Source organism: Centruroides sculpturatus, unplaced genomic scaffold, assembly GCF_000671375.1.
Source record: "Centruroides sculpturatus isolate CEXI.00-Female unplaced genomic scaffold, Cexi_2.0 scaffold42, whole genome shotgun sequence".
Lineage (NCBI taxonomy): Eukaryota > Metazoa > Arthropoda > Arachnida > Scorpiones > Buthidae > Centruroides > Centruroides sculpturatus.
In genome coordinates, this window is record NW_019384399.1 from 1279744 (window position 1) to 1295055 (window position 15312).

Here is a 15312-nt window from a genome sequence, read left to right on the forward strand (position 1 = left end):
AGGCCATGATAGCAAAGTTCATTAAGAAGATGAACACAGACTATCCAGATGGTGTTCTCATTGTCCTGGTGCAAAGGACAAGTGAAGATGCAGTTTGGATAGTCTAGATTTGTATTCTTGTGTCACATAATATTAATTAAACAAAGTTATCAAATCTTGATATTTTGACTTAATAGTTAATAAAAAGGTATTTTCATATTCATTAATAGTTTTATTATATTTGATAATTTTAATTTGACATCTAGCAATACTTTCTCCAAATGAAAGGAAAATGAACCTTGAGAAGAAAACACATCCAAAATAGTTTGACATTATTTCCAATTTTTTATTTGATATGTAAAGATTATCAGCTTCCTCAACAAAAACATGTCATTTTTTTATTAAGTTTTATTAATTGTCAACCTGCTATTTTTTTAATATTCAACTAAACCATTGAGCTTTGACTGAAGGTAACAATGAAATTTGACAGAAAATTATTATTATCTGCAAAGCAAAGGCAATCCAATTCAATTTGTGGAGATAATATTATGGGCCTAGCATTATTTTCTTTTATTTTGTATAAAAGTTGTAATAATTTATAAACAGATTGAAAAAAAAAAAAACAGGACTCAGGCTTGTCCCAAGGCAATCCTTTAATGCTCACAAATCTATTCTAAAATAAAACTATCCTTCAGAATGTATGTAGTATCAGAAAATAACAGCTTAAGTTAATTAATAAACAAATTGGAAAACCTAACTTGTTGAGTTTCCACAATAAGTTATATATATGTAGGTCTTATTGATCTGAAGAGCCAAAGGCTTTCCTCAGATCAATAAGACCTACATATATATAACTTATGGCATTTCTTACATAACACTAGCTGAATAATTCCATGCAAAAATAAAGAGACTATAACAAACATCTCTATTTTTCAAAATTACTCCTCAACAAGGGGATATAATACCAAATTCCTCTATACAGAGATTCAAGCAATTCACCAATATAGAGAGGAAAAAATCTTTCTAAACACATTAATTAAGGATATTATCTATAATTTGTTGGCATAGATCTAAAACCCTTTTTAAGTAGCATTTTTAAAAATACTTTCTTCCAAAAAGAAGGCTAGTCAAAAAACCTTTCATTTTGCAAGTGACTCAAAAATAAATTGTGAGAAATTGGACTTTAACGTAAACAATTTAACGTTGTAACATCAACTTTCACACCTGGGAGTAAATCATTTGTTAAGTTCTCAGCAGTAAAAGTGATGCTTTCTCATAACCTCCCGACCTACAATCTTGATTTCTCCAAGTCAATATAGCCAGAAACTGCAAGTTTAGGCAGTCATCGCCAGTTCCTCGATCAGACCACTCATTTTTCCTTGTGTTCTAATTTACAGATACCATGTGCTCCTTAGGATACCTCATTTTTGGATACCTCCTTGCCTATGGCCATAATATCTAATGTTTTCTCAGAACTATCGGAATAAGAACTGTCCTCCAAAACTTTCTTCCTTGCTCTCCAACCAGCTCGCAGCAGATCAAGGTCTCCTAGAAGATCCTCTACCCTCAGAACCTCTACAAGGTATTTATCCTGCCCGTATCTCATGTAAACTCTCTCTCTCGTGACCACTAGAAGAATAGGCTAAGTCAGTATAACCTAATATATCTATTGTATATTGTATCATGTATTCCTCTTCATTTTGAAAATAAATGGTTATTTAGTCGTTAACTTTCGTATCTGAGTACTTTACTTCTGGTATGCTGTCTCTCAACCCATCTCCATCCTGGATCCAATCACCTGTGCACACGGCTGCTTACATGACCAAATCAACACACTGTCTCGGCTTCCGTGTCAATCAGGACACGGTGGTGTCAATCTTGACAAGGCATTAAAGAGGTGCTGATCCTATGGTCACAAAATCCTAGAAACTTGAGAGAAATTAGTAACTGACTGTAATTGTAGATACATACATCCAAATTATTTACTGAGAGAGAGCCAAAAAAATGTTCCTTCAAAAACATATTCCATTCCTTAATAGAAATAACATTGCAAAATAATTTTTGTATCTTAAATTTACTGACTAATTTTCTAAAGTGACCAGAATTTCTAGAATTCAGTAATTGTATATTGACTTTTGTAAAACAAAAAAGGAATTGTTTTGGCTAAAGAAACTTAAGCTTTTCTTTAATTTAGAATAATTTGTAAATGATTCTAAAGTTCTATTTTTCTTAAAAGATTGCAAGTCTCAATTAGTAAGCATTTTTAATTTCAAGCAATTGTAGTCAAACCATTTTTTTTATATAACTTAAAAAACATTGTACTTTAACTTATCATTTTGAGACACTGATTCTAACAACAAAAATATCAAAGCCAAGTAATCAGAAAAAGAATCTGAAAAAACTTTTTCTAATCCATTGCAACTAGAGCTAACATTAAGAAAATAATCATCTAACTTTGAAAGTTTCTAAATGATTCTTTTCATAGAATCATTTAGAACGAGTGTCCAACCCGCGGCCCAAGACAAGTTCCAATGCAGCCCAATAAATGTATAAACAAAACCGACAAATTTTTAAATTTTTTTATTTCAACAACATAAACTCAAAAAAGAAGTTTTACAAAGCCGTAAACCTTTACACATATTTTATTTTTGAGTGGAAAGGAAATATTTTTAAATCTTGGAAATGTGTGAATAAGGAAGGAATACTAAATAAAGCTGGAGTTGTGACTCAAAGGATTGTAGACCCAAATTCGGGGAAAGGAGAGAAAGACCAAAAAATAAATAGTAGTGAGAAAGGTTAAATAGACCTTCTGTTATGCAAATATCGACCCTTAATTTTCCAACTTCCTCACTTCTTTATCAAAAGATAAAGAAGTGAAGTGAAGAAAGTTTAATGCACTTTAAAATGATGTTTCATCATTTTTTATTAATTAGAGATACAAATAAAACAAATATTTTTTAAGTATTTTTCAAATAAATTTTTGTTTATCTCCTTTATAATAAATAAATTTATCTATTTCTAAGTGAAAAATTGAAAGTGTCTGTAGAAGTAATCTTTTAAAATATCCTTTTTCACAATGAAGTTTTAATACTTATTACTATAATCTATAGTCTATCGTAACTTGGCACCTAATGTAAACATACTAAGACACACCTCCCTTTGTTTATTGGTTTAAACCCATGTCCATCAATTAGAAACCATGTTGCATCGCATTCATTTGCAGAAAATAGTTCTTCGTTATTTATAAAATCATTAATGAAATACTAGTCACTTAACAATGATTATAAATGTAATTATTTCATATTTGTTAAATTGTTATTTTAATGACTATTTGCACATTCTGAATCACTAAAAATAAACTTTTTCCAGCCATGCACACTATAATGTTTTGGTTTCGTTTTCTATTCATTCCAATAACTATCATTATTTCAAATTGTATCGAAAATGTATCAAACATATAGAAAAAGAACAATGAATGTCACAACTTGATGAGATTTCGGAAACTGTTGTAGAAAAAATGATTATTCAGTCAAACACAAGTAGTGACAAAAGGGATATAAATGATTACTTTGAGCAACTATCTTATGATACAGATGATTAATAAGGTAAGTTTACACTATAATTATTTTAAAAAATTTTTAATTATATAAATATCACAAAGATTAATTCATACATTACAGTATAGTTTTCCTTTAGAGGTTTGCATATGATTTTTATGGATTGCCGGAGAATTTTTTTTTGCTTTGTTTTATATCTATTTAATAAAATAGTTGTGTAGATAAAAATTCTGAAGTACGTTCAACTACACAATTATAAATATGTTTCGTGTAAATCTTAATAATATATATTTAATAATAATTTTTGACAAACTATATTTAAACAATGGAAATAATTTAAATGGCTACGTAAAAATGTTAAAGTAGGCTATAATAACTTTTCTAAGTATTATCTCGGTAATTTTTAAATTGTTGTAACCACTCTGACCTACTTTAATTAACATGTGCAGAGAAAAGCGCTTAAATGGGCAACACATGTCTAGCCACTTCCGATTGTGATTTGACCAATGAAAATCTCCGGCAGATTAATACGACAAAATCTTTGTTTACAGTAGGTGCCAAATTACGATAAATAGACTATAGACATGTTAATCCTTAAATAATAAAAGTAGTAAAGATATTATTAATTTTCCTACAGTTATTTAATTTGAAAGTTCACTGAGATATCTTTATTAAACTAATATGTGCATTTTGGATATATCAATAAACTTCATCAATTTGGTTTTTGTTTTTCTGTTTTAAATGATGTTTTAAAAGTAATTTTAATTTTTCCTTATGCTATTTTTGATGATAAATTTAATATCTGTTTTTAATATTTTAATTGGTTTTTGTAGTCTACTTTCTGTACTGTGGGATGTAGGAATTCTTTATCTATTATTATTATTAATGTACAATACATATTGGTTTAATAAAGAAATCTATTAGTCAACTTTCAAATTAATAAATAATTGTAGTTTGATAAATCTTTTGTAATAGCAAATTAATAACTATTAAGAATATTACATATAAAAATTAATTTTTTCCAGTCCGTCTTGGCAAGATCATTAGTTGCATAATTCATTGCAATCTACTTTGTGGATAAAATAAGTGTTCTCGACATAATAAATTACAGTGTATATATTTTGAGTCTTGCGATCCTTATTTCCGATCAGTTTACAGGCCTGTGAAATGGCCGAAAACATTTATTGTGATTAAAGTTATTGCTGGAAAAGCATGAATGGTGTGTTCTTTATCGTCAAATCTCGGGTTATTAAAAAGGAACTTTTTGAGTTGGCTACTTTTGGGCTATCTTTTAGAAAAATTTTGGCAACAAACACTAAAAGCATCTGGCAATGCTGATTCCTTCTTATTTCACACATTTCCAACTATTTGAAAATATTTCCTTTACACTCAAAAATAAAATATGTATAAAGCTGGGAAACCAAATATATTTTTATTGAGTATCTATCATCTCTTGTTTTTATTTGTGAAACAACAAATTGTATTATTTTTAAAATTTATTTAATAGTTGTTTCTTTTTAAGAAAAGTAAGTAAATACACATTTTTTTTTAATTAGTTTTAAATAAGTAATAAAAATTATTAAACATTACCCTTCAGCATGGCTTCTATGACTGAACAAAAACAGTTTCTAAGAAATGGAAATATATTGATGAAAAAAGGTTATTTAATGAGAAATGGACAGAGGATTACTTTTTTCTTGAAGTGAAAGGTGAGACACTCTGCTTAATTTGTCATGTTTCAATACCCATCTTCAAAGAGTATAATTTGAGAAGGCATTATGCACAAAAACATGCTTCCAAATTCAATGCATATCAAGGGATGTGTCGCAAAGACCAAGTAATGGTACTAAAAAAAGATTTTATATCTCAACAAAACTTTTTTAGTAATGTTACAACTCAGACAGAATCCTTTGTGAAGGCTAGTTATGTAGTTGCAAATTTAATTGCCAAAAATCAAAACCATTTTCTGATGGCTAGTTTATTGAGGAATGCATGAAAGTGTTGCAAATATAATTTTCCCAGACAAGAAAGGTGATATTTCTAAAATCAGTTTGTCTCATCAAACTATTGCCCAAGAGAATTGACAATCTCGGGAAAAATATCGAAAGTGATTTGAAAAGTAAAGCCTGTGGGTTTACATTTTATTCTTTGGCCATGGATGAAAGTACTGATGCTACTGATATGGCTCAATTCGCCATTTTTATTAGAGGTATTAATGACAAATATAGTGTAACTAAAGAAATGCTCTCATTAGTGCCATTAAAAGACACGACAAAATCAAGAGATTTATATGAACCAGTGAAAAAAACATTAACGCAATTTTCTTTATCCCTTTCCAATATATCTGGTGTAATTATGGATGGGGCCCCAGCTATGATAGGTAAAAAAAAGGGCTTGTAAAATTAATAGAAGCTGATACCATTTGCTGTCAAAAATTCTCATTTGATGAAGTACCATTGCATATTACATCAAGAAAATTTATGTGGAAAAGCTTTGAAAATGGATCATGTTATGCAAATCATCATCAAGACTGTGAATTTTATAAAAGCCTGGGGATTACATCACTGCCAATTCCAAGACTTTCTCAAAAATGTTGTTGCTGAGTATGCCAATATTGTATACTTTTCAGAAGTAAAGTGGCTCAGTCGAGGACAAATGTTAAAAAGATTTATGACCTACTTAATGAAATTAAATCTTTTATGACATCGAAAGCAAAATCCGTGCCAGAACTTGAAGATGCCAACTGGCTTGCATCTGTCGCGCGATTCCAAGGAGCTGGCACCCGATCCCGGGCAAAGTGTTCCCGGCAAACGGGTTGTTCTCCTCATCGCTGTTGAAATGAGGAACCGAAATTCAGCTGACCGAAACGCGCAATAGAGCAAAACTCGAGCGTTTAATTCCGATCTGAGGTTTATCAAAAAATCAGTTGCTAGAGTATTTTAATTAAAAACGTTAACAATTTCGTCAGAAAAAACACGTCTGCAGACAGAGAAGAACTAACATCAGGACCATACTCCGAAACAGCCAGTTGATCGTTTCACAGAGAGCTAAAGGCTGCCCTGTCTGCTATCAAAGAAAGCAGAAAAATTTGAGCAAGTGCGCACCTACGTCGACAAGGCGTCCGCAATTTTTGACGACCTGCACAGGGCATATAATCAGCTGCTAGACGAAAAAGATTCACTGCAGAAAAACCTAGCAGCTTCCCAGAGCACTTTGGCAATGGCATTAGGCGACAAGTACCTGTTTTTGAGACCATCTGCAGCAACCGCGTGGTCCTAACTTTGTCTTCTCTTTCCGGCCGCGGTCACTACTAAGCACAGACATCTGTTCGAAGTTGTCTTCAGCTTTATCAATATCCTCGAAAGGCACTCGCACTCAAAACACACCAATCATTTTTGGTAGATTTGACTGCTCATTTAAATGACTTAAACACATGTCTTCAAGGGAAAAACCAACTTATCAGTGCAATGTTTCAAACCATAAACGTATTACAGGTAAAACTGAAATTATTGCAATTAAACGCAAATAACTTTTTGCATTTTAACACAATGTCCAAACATATTCCTAAAAATGGGAAAAAATCTGTAGCCTTACTTTTCCATTTGATATAAGAATTCAAAAATAGATTTAAGGATTTTTGGAAAAATAATCTCAATTTTTGTATTTTTGCAACTCCATTTACCGATATAGTAATGCTGCCAGCAACTTTTCAAATGGAATGCTTAGAGTTGCAATCTGACATCCAACTTAAAAAGAAATTTGATCACGTCTCTTTGACTTTTATAAATCATACCTACCCAGAGACATATATCCCACACTGCACAGTCATGTGTTATTCATGTCATCATTGTTTGGAAGCACCTACATATGTGAACAACTATTTTCAAGAATGAAGCATAGTAAATGTAAAATTAGAACTAAAATATCAAATGAACATCTTGAGGGTGCCTGAGAATTGCAACCACTTCAATCAAAACAGATATTGATGCATTAGTTTCTCAACAACAATGTCAAATATCACATTAGTTTTATGATTTTGACTTATACATAAAATGTATAAAACAATGTGAAATGAATTCCATGTTCTGTATTTATAATGAAAAAAACTAATAAATTTTAAAATACTTAAATATGGAAACTATATATTTTACGTTTTTTTTTGTTCTTAAGCTATGGTAATACATTTGTGGCCCAAAACTCCATGACTTCTTCCAATGTGGCCCAGAGAAACAAAAAGGTTGTTTACTAAGATTCTAAATCAGGAGTTAGACATCCCCTAATTTAGAACCTTAGTAAACAATATTTTTGGACAGAAATGGGATCAGAACTGAACTTACATAAAACTTTAATTTAATGGGAAATTTAAATAATTTAAAAATTTGATACAATTAAATCAATAACTGAAGTATCTGCAAAAGACATAAATGTAAAGTTGATGGGAAAATCTTTTATAAAGTGTTCATCGAGAATAAACAAACTAAAAGATTTCATTAAACTTAATTTTAGAGAGGAAAAAATACATGAGAAGTAAATCATTAGAAGATTGAAAATTAAAAGATTTCATGTTAGAACTTGTATATAATAAATCCAGTTCACTAGCAATTCTAGCATTAGCATCTTTAAATGTTAGAAAATCATCATTGACATAATTGGCAAATATGTCTTTTGAGATCCACTATCAAACTATCAAAATTAGAATATGTAAGAATTAATGTTAAACTAAGACATCCTTCAAAAATTTCTTGTCATAATTTTAATTATGATAAAATTATCAAATATAGTAAGTATCTCAATCTAACCAAATGTCTGAAAAATGATCAATAAAACTCCACCAATAAGTCTTTTTTGTCCATCTGGCTGATGTGCTAAACTTTGTAGAGTTTATCAATGAATTTAACAAGGAAAAGAAAGTTTTGTAGAATACATTATCCAAGTTTCCAAAAGAGTAACAATATAAAAGTTAATAAAAAAATCCATAAAGTTAGAGGTCAGAGTTCCTTGATATTTTCATAAAAGAATACACAGATATAAAAATAAAAATATACAAATCAATTTAAAATTGTGATTATATCATAATATTTCAAACTAAACAATATAATCACTTATAATCTTACATTTTTATCTTATAGTATCTATAATTTCTATAATTAAAACTCATAAGAAATATAAATCAATTATTTTGACAATTTTTATACCTCAGGGGCTATATAGTCTGGAGTACCACAAAATGTTGTTGTTGTTGCACCATTAATAATATTTTCTTTACACATTCCAAAATCAGCAATCTTACAATGGCCTTCACTATCCAATAAAATATTATCTAACTTCAGATCTCTGAAAAAAAAATATATAATTTAACAAATGTAATATAGAGCAGATACACACACATATATATATTTATATTTATTTATTTATTAATATTAGTAATGAATAAAGGAAAGTACCTATATATTACACCATTTCGATGTAGAAACATCAATGCTAACGTGACTTCTGCTGCATAGAAACGTGCTCTTGGTTCATCAAATTTACGAGCCTTTTGAATTTGAAACATGAGATCTCCTCCATTAACATATTCCATAACAAAAAATAATCGATCCTAGGAATGACACATAATACTTAAAAATACTTACTGTAACTGTAAAAATGTACTTAAAAATTCTACCAAATGAAATAAATTTCAAAATGTATAATACCTCAGTTTGAAAACAACAATGGATGGCAGTCAAGAAAGGATGTTTAGCCGAAAGGGTTAATATACGTTTCTCCGTCATTGTACAATCAACATCATCATCTTGAAGAATTACATCCTTCTTTAAAACTTTCACAGCATAAACATCTTCAGTGCCTTTCTTCTCTGCAAGCATTACCTATAACATTCATTTCATTATAAGAAATGATTTTTAAACCTATCTGCTTTAAATAGCCATTAATATATATAATTCATATATAAATGCATTATTTTGTATTAATGTATAAATTAAATAAGTATTTAACTATTTAAATCAAAATCATAATTTAATACCTTTCCAAAACTTCCTTTTCCAAGCACTTTTATGAACGTGAAATCCTCCAAACCAAGTCTGTTAGGTCTACTTTCATAATTATAATGGTCATCATCCATATGAACACCTATTGTTGTGTGACTCTTGTCCCGATTTTGATCAGAGGATAAAGTTATACCCGGTATTCTTAACGCCATTTGATTAGATTTATCTGTTCCAGTTTCCAAATGTGGCGAAGTAAGATCTGTTAAATACATTCAATAATTCATTAAAAACTTTTTTTTTTATATAATTGATCGTGAATTTTTCTTTCATGTGTGCGCTTAATGGTTATAAATTTTTGTGATTATAATTCTCCAAACCTGGCTGTGGATCTGTAGTAGAAGGAAGAGGAGAAGTACGTGATCTTTCTGTTACTTGAGAAAGTTTGTTGGGAGATTCACTGATTGATGTCTGTAAAGGACATTCCTGTACATTAGATATAAGTATTATGTACCATGTGATTAATTTTCAAAATTAAAATATTTATTTCTAAGAAAAATTATCTTTAACATAAAATAATTTATCAATAAATTAAAATAATACTTAATATAACAAATACAAAATAAAAATTTATTCTTTATCTATTCAAAATTGATAGATAAAATACAAATTTTTGAGCTATTTCATTTTGTAGAAAGAGGAGGAAACTAAATACTTTACTTTTAGTTTCATCCTCAAGAAAGCTTCAATCTCTATTTATAGGATAAGTACAGGTAACCCCCGTATAACACAGTAGTTACGTTCCAAAAAATTGCCATGTTATGCGAATCCATGTTATACGAAACAAAGAACTAATACGAAAAGGAGGGTTAGGTTCCAAAAATTAAAAAACATGCTAGTATATTTTCATAATTAAGATAAATATCTTCATTNTGAAATATATATTAATTGTTTTTATAATATGTTTGAAAAACCGCTTGGGTAAGGCGGAAAGACTTACCCAAGCGCTATGAAGGCTTTTTTAACTAGCCCGTTATAGGCTCGGTTGGGCCCACAATGGGGAGCACGGGTGGTGACGGGTCGGGTCCGAAATATTCCTGGAATTTTTCCACCGGTCGGATTCGATCCCGGATCCCACGGCGGCTGGCTGTTACCCTAACCGCTCGGCCATTCAGCAGCGAACTACTTGGGTGCATCAGAGGCCGAGTGCATGAAACCCCCCCGAACATTGATAGTTGGTCGAGAGTTAGCACCCGAACAACGTTCTGGCCGCTTTTCTGGGTTTTCTTCACGTGTCTAACACCTAAATAGGCGCCAATTTTCCAATAGGTCTTCCCGGGAGGCACCCCGTAGAAGATCGCTTGCGTGTTTCCATCAAATCGAAAAAACTAAATAATTCAAGACATTATAATCTCGAGAAAAATTCACATTTTAGTGTGGTTACATACATGCTTTTTTTTTAGATTATTCTGTATAGTTTAGTTTTAATTTAAATTCTATTTCTGTAGAATAATCCTTCTTTCCGATTTCTTTGTTTCTTTGTCTAGGCCTTCCGAGAACTCGCCTCACCCCTAACCCATCAGGAGGTAGGGTTAGAACAATAGACGGCAACGAGGCTGGAGGGGTAAAGGAGAGATTCCAGAATTATTCTTAGGCCGGACTCGAAGAGAAACAGACGAGCGTGGGAAGCCGAGACTAGGAACTTTCGTCGCTGGAAATTGGGTNGTTTTAATTTAAATTCTATTTCTGTAGAATAATCCTTCTTTCCGATTTCTTTGTTTCTTTGTCTCGGCCTTCCGAGAACTCGTCTCACCCCTAACCCATCAGGAGGTAGGGTTAGAACAATAGACGGCAACGAGGCTGGAGGGGAAAAGGAGAGATTCCAGAATTATTCTTAGGCCGGACTCGAAGAGAAACAGACGAGCGTGGGAAGCCGAGACTAGGAACTTTCGTCGCTGGAAATTGGGTACCCTTCGTCCTTTGATTCTTCTCATTTCCCTTTCTTCCTATTCTATCTATTAGTTTTAAGTTAGGTTAAGGCTCGCGCGTGTAAATTAATTGTCGGGAGATAGTTGTAGAGGAGTTAACTACCGGTCTACTGTTATACCTGATCACCGAGGATTGTTGGAAACGTCTAGAGGACAGCGGGAATCCACACCTAATCTGTGTATATATATATCAAATTCAGCGCGAAATTAAACTTGTTTTAATCGGTAAACACGTGTATGTGTTCTTCCTTTTCGCGTTGAACTTCTACATGAGAATGAAATCCAAAACTTTCCGGAGGACACACGATGTGTATATATATATACTGTACAGTACATGCCATCGGTTTGGTTTATCTGTTCACGCACGGACGATCTGCCGAAGGAGGAGGACTTTCATCAGTCCAATAACGAATAAAACCGAGTTCGATCGTATAATCTATACATAACAGTGCATAATTTAAATAGTGTATCCAATCGTTGAGCGCACCAGTAGACGAATGGATAAAAGAACTATACACTAATCATGGATTCGTGCCTGAACAATGGGCTGACAGCGTGGAGTTAAATAACAGTTTCCTATAGAAAGTCCTCCGGGAAGAAGGCACCACCTTGGAAGAACGTCCAAGAGTTGCGTTATATTACGCCATTAATCCTCTCCTCTACCGCTCATTTATTTATGTGAATCGCTTACAATTTAGGTCGAAACTTCTTCCATGTTTAATTTCGGTTGAATTCACAGTACAATGAAAATTTATTCAAAATGAAATAACAATTAGCAATGCTTTGAAGAGAACGTTTTGGCAACTTTTCAGTGGATATTTAGTTTGTAACCTAGTTTTTATAAGTTACTATTTATTTAGTGAAAATTGGCAATGTTATTTGCTGAAAACGTTGGAAAAAGAAGTCTGAAAGGCTATTGACATTTTCTCATTTTCGAAATACAATAAATCGTGTTCAAATACAGTAAAGCCTGTCTATAGCGACCACCCACGGTTCCTTCAAAAAGTGATCTTTTAGACAGGTGGTCGTCCAATACAGGTGGTCCTGTAATAACGTATTTCCGTATGTATTTTGCGCACTTTTTAGCCATTTCTACTAAGCAAAACTCGAGGTGAGAAAAAATAAGCGAATTTTTTCAACGATAGGGCTATATTGGTATTGTATTATATTTTAAAGATTAATACAATACTTGCATTTTCTCGATTATAATGCACATTTACTTTTTTTCCGACTTAATTAATTCGACTCGGTTCGTTTCATTCTCTCCACAGTTACGTGTATTACGTCATCAATATACAAGCGCGTCCTATCTATCCATCACTTTGCTTTTCGTTAGTTTAATCTTATTTTAACTTTAAAAATACTGTATTTTTTAAATACTGTATTTATTATTTTTTCTCATTATACGATTTCATTACAATCGCGGAATCGAAAAAGGAAGTAAAACTGATTTTTGCATTAATGCGTTTATTGTTTTTTTGAATATTTTGCGTGAGAAAATTACTTGGATATTATTTTTCTGAAAATATCGTGGAAATAAGGTAGGTTGATACAGAAGCTATATATCGCACGTGTACTGTATATGAGCTTCAAAATAAATAAATAAAAATAGATTTTATCAAACGATGAGATCAGCAGATTAATTGTATCGTGTACAATATTTTACACCCCCCAAGGAAAATACGGTAGGTCTACGGTAAAATCAATTTCGTTTTCCTACAGTTAAACTTCGCTGCTAATTGCTGTTGTGATAACTTTAATACGATCTTCTAACGACAGCACATTTCTTTTGTTTTTCAGACATTTTCCAACAAACAAATGAATTTCTTTTGTTGCTAGACTAATTTATTAACACCTGCACCTAATTTAGAGGGTGGGAGAAGTGCCCGGGATGGGTTCGAACAAGAGTGTAGACGAATTTATTATATTAGGAGGGGGAAACGTTGTTGAGATGGGTTCTTACTAGTGATGTAACGAATATTCGGTTACTATTCGGTATTCGGCCTATTTTTCACTATTCGGCCGAATACCGAATATTTAATCACTATTCGGCCGAATACCTAAAAACAGGAGTAATAAATAACAAAAACACAGTAAATTAATCATTTTGGTACTTAGATTTAATGTGTTAGTGTTGTTTGTTTATATTTATTTATAACTTGAAACATGCACAAAATAAAAAAGAAAATAATACTAGTCACATGTATTCAAAATTTATAATTACAAAGATCAGCACACGTACACACTTATTCGTTCGAGAATAGTCGCACATCTGAGGGTCTGACCCTAGGGCCTATCCTTCTTTTTAAGCGCTCGTCTTTGCTCTTCCCTTTCTCTTTCCTCTATCGCTCTAATCCATGTATGCCTATGCATACATCATAATACGCGCTCACGATACTTTCGATTCGTCACTTTTCCGTCGTAGAGTTCCCATTTTACAATTACGTGACTCAGCCTGGTGATAACGGAGAAAAGAGACAGATAGGACGTCGATATAAGTCACAGTTATGATTTCACAGATTCGAGACAGCTTGATAGCCCGAACGGCCCCAGGCTTTCGCCCGTGCACGCTAAGTGACTTTCATTACAAGCATTTAGCTTTCCGAAGTCTATGACAACAATTGTTTGACATTGACGGGCGCGAATTTCGTGCCAATAAGCTGCCTCGACTTGTTCGATTATGTTATCAACTCAATTTCATATTTATTTTCACATTTTCACTTCGCGGTCCTTCTCTGTTCTCTTTCCATTATTTACAAGTGTAGGTCATTTGATATCATCATTTATCACATACTTCCATGACACTCTTGTCTGTCGGCTACAACTGCCAAGAATTAACGCGATTGGCGAAGCGTAGTGACAGCGGGCCAATAGAGAGCAGGATCCTTGCCATAATGCGGTTTGCGCGCCAATTTTCGTACGTGCGTTAATCAAGCCGAATATTCGGCTATTCGGCCACGCTCCTGGCCGAATATTCGGTTTTCGGCCTGAGGCCGAATATACTATTCGTTACAACACTAGTTCTTACAATAGTTTAGACCAGATACATTCGCGAAAATGGTCGCTTATTACAGGTGTTATATGTTGTTTCGGACCAAAAATCGATGCCCGCGGTCGCGTTACACAAGTAACTTATACAAAGACTCTATGGGTAAACTATTCCGTGCCCATTTTTGCCCAGAAATTTTTGCCCATTTTGACAGGTGCCCGTCGAATGCAGGTGGTCGCCTAAGCAGTTTTCACTGTACTTAGATCCAAACATTTAATTCTTATTTTTAAATTAAAATTTCATCAAAGATGGCCGAGTGACTAAGGTCTGATCCTTAATGCTCCGTGGATCCGGGATCAGAAAATTTTCGAGGTGGTCCGTACGGATATGTCGGACCCCGTCCCTCACCATCCTGCCGTTTCATTGTAGGCCTGGCCGAATTCACGATGGACTTGCTAAAACGTCCTCTTATTGCCCACAGGATGCAAAGAGTTAAGAATAGTATGATGTGTACTGTACAGAGGCTTGGAATAAAGTGGGAAACAATGTGCCATGTGTTAGAGATAGAATAGCCTACGAAGGATTTTGTGATTGCTCCTCGACCATCTTGTCTCCCTTTCTTCAACATCCAACTAGTTATGAGAACATAATACAATTAACAGAATCCTAAATTGTATGAAGTAAAAGTAATTGTGATACGTTTTATTAGATATACATATTTTTCAAAGAATGCCATTAGATCACCTTGTATCTTATGTACAGTACAGTGCATAGGGTGGCCCTCAACTCAGTTAACCAATAGTGAATATCTA

At 32.6% G+C, this 15312-nt stretch overlaps 1 protein-coding gene across 4 annotated transcripts in view; it reads right to left on the bottom strand.

Annotated features, from left to right (window-relative positions):
- The window catches only part of LOC111618600 (calcium-independent protein kinase C-like), a 112620-nt gene that overhangs the window by 16881 nt on the left and 80427 nt on the right, over positions 1-15312 (bottom strand). For 2 of the 4 annotated variants that reach the window (XM_023360154.1, XM_023360152.1), the window contains exons 8-12: positions 9904-10009; positions 9562-9785; positions 9233-9406; positions 8981-9135; positions 8732-8870 (exon numbers count right to left, since the gene is read on the bottom strand). In XM_023360154.1, coding sequence (XP_023215922.1) covers positions 8732-8870; positions 8981-9135; positions 9233-9406; positions 9562-9785; positions 9904-10009 — 798 coding nt within the window. The remainder of the gene's footprint in view (positions 1-8731; positions 8871-8980; positions 9136-9232; positions 9407-9561; positions 9786-9903; positions 10010-15312) is intronic. The other 2 variants (XM_023360155.1, XM_023360156.1) reach the window with 1 other exon arrangement.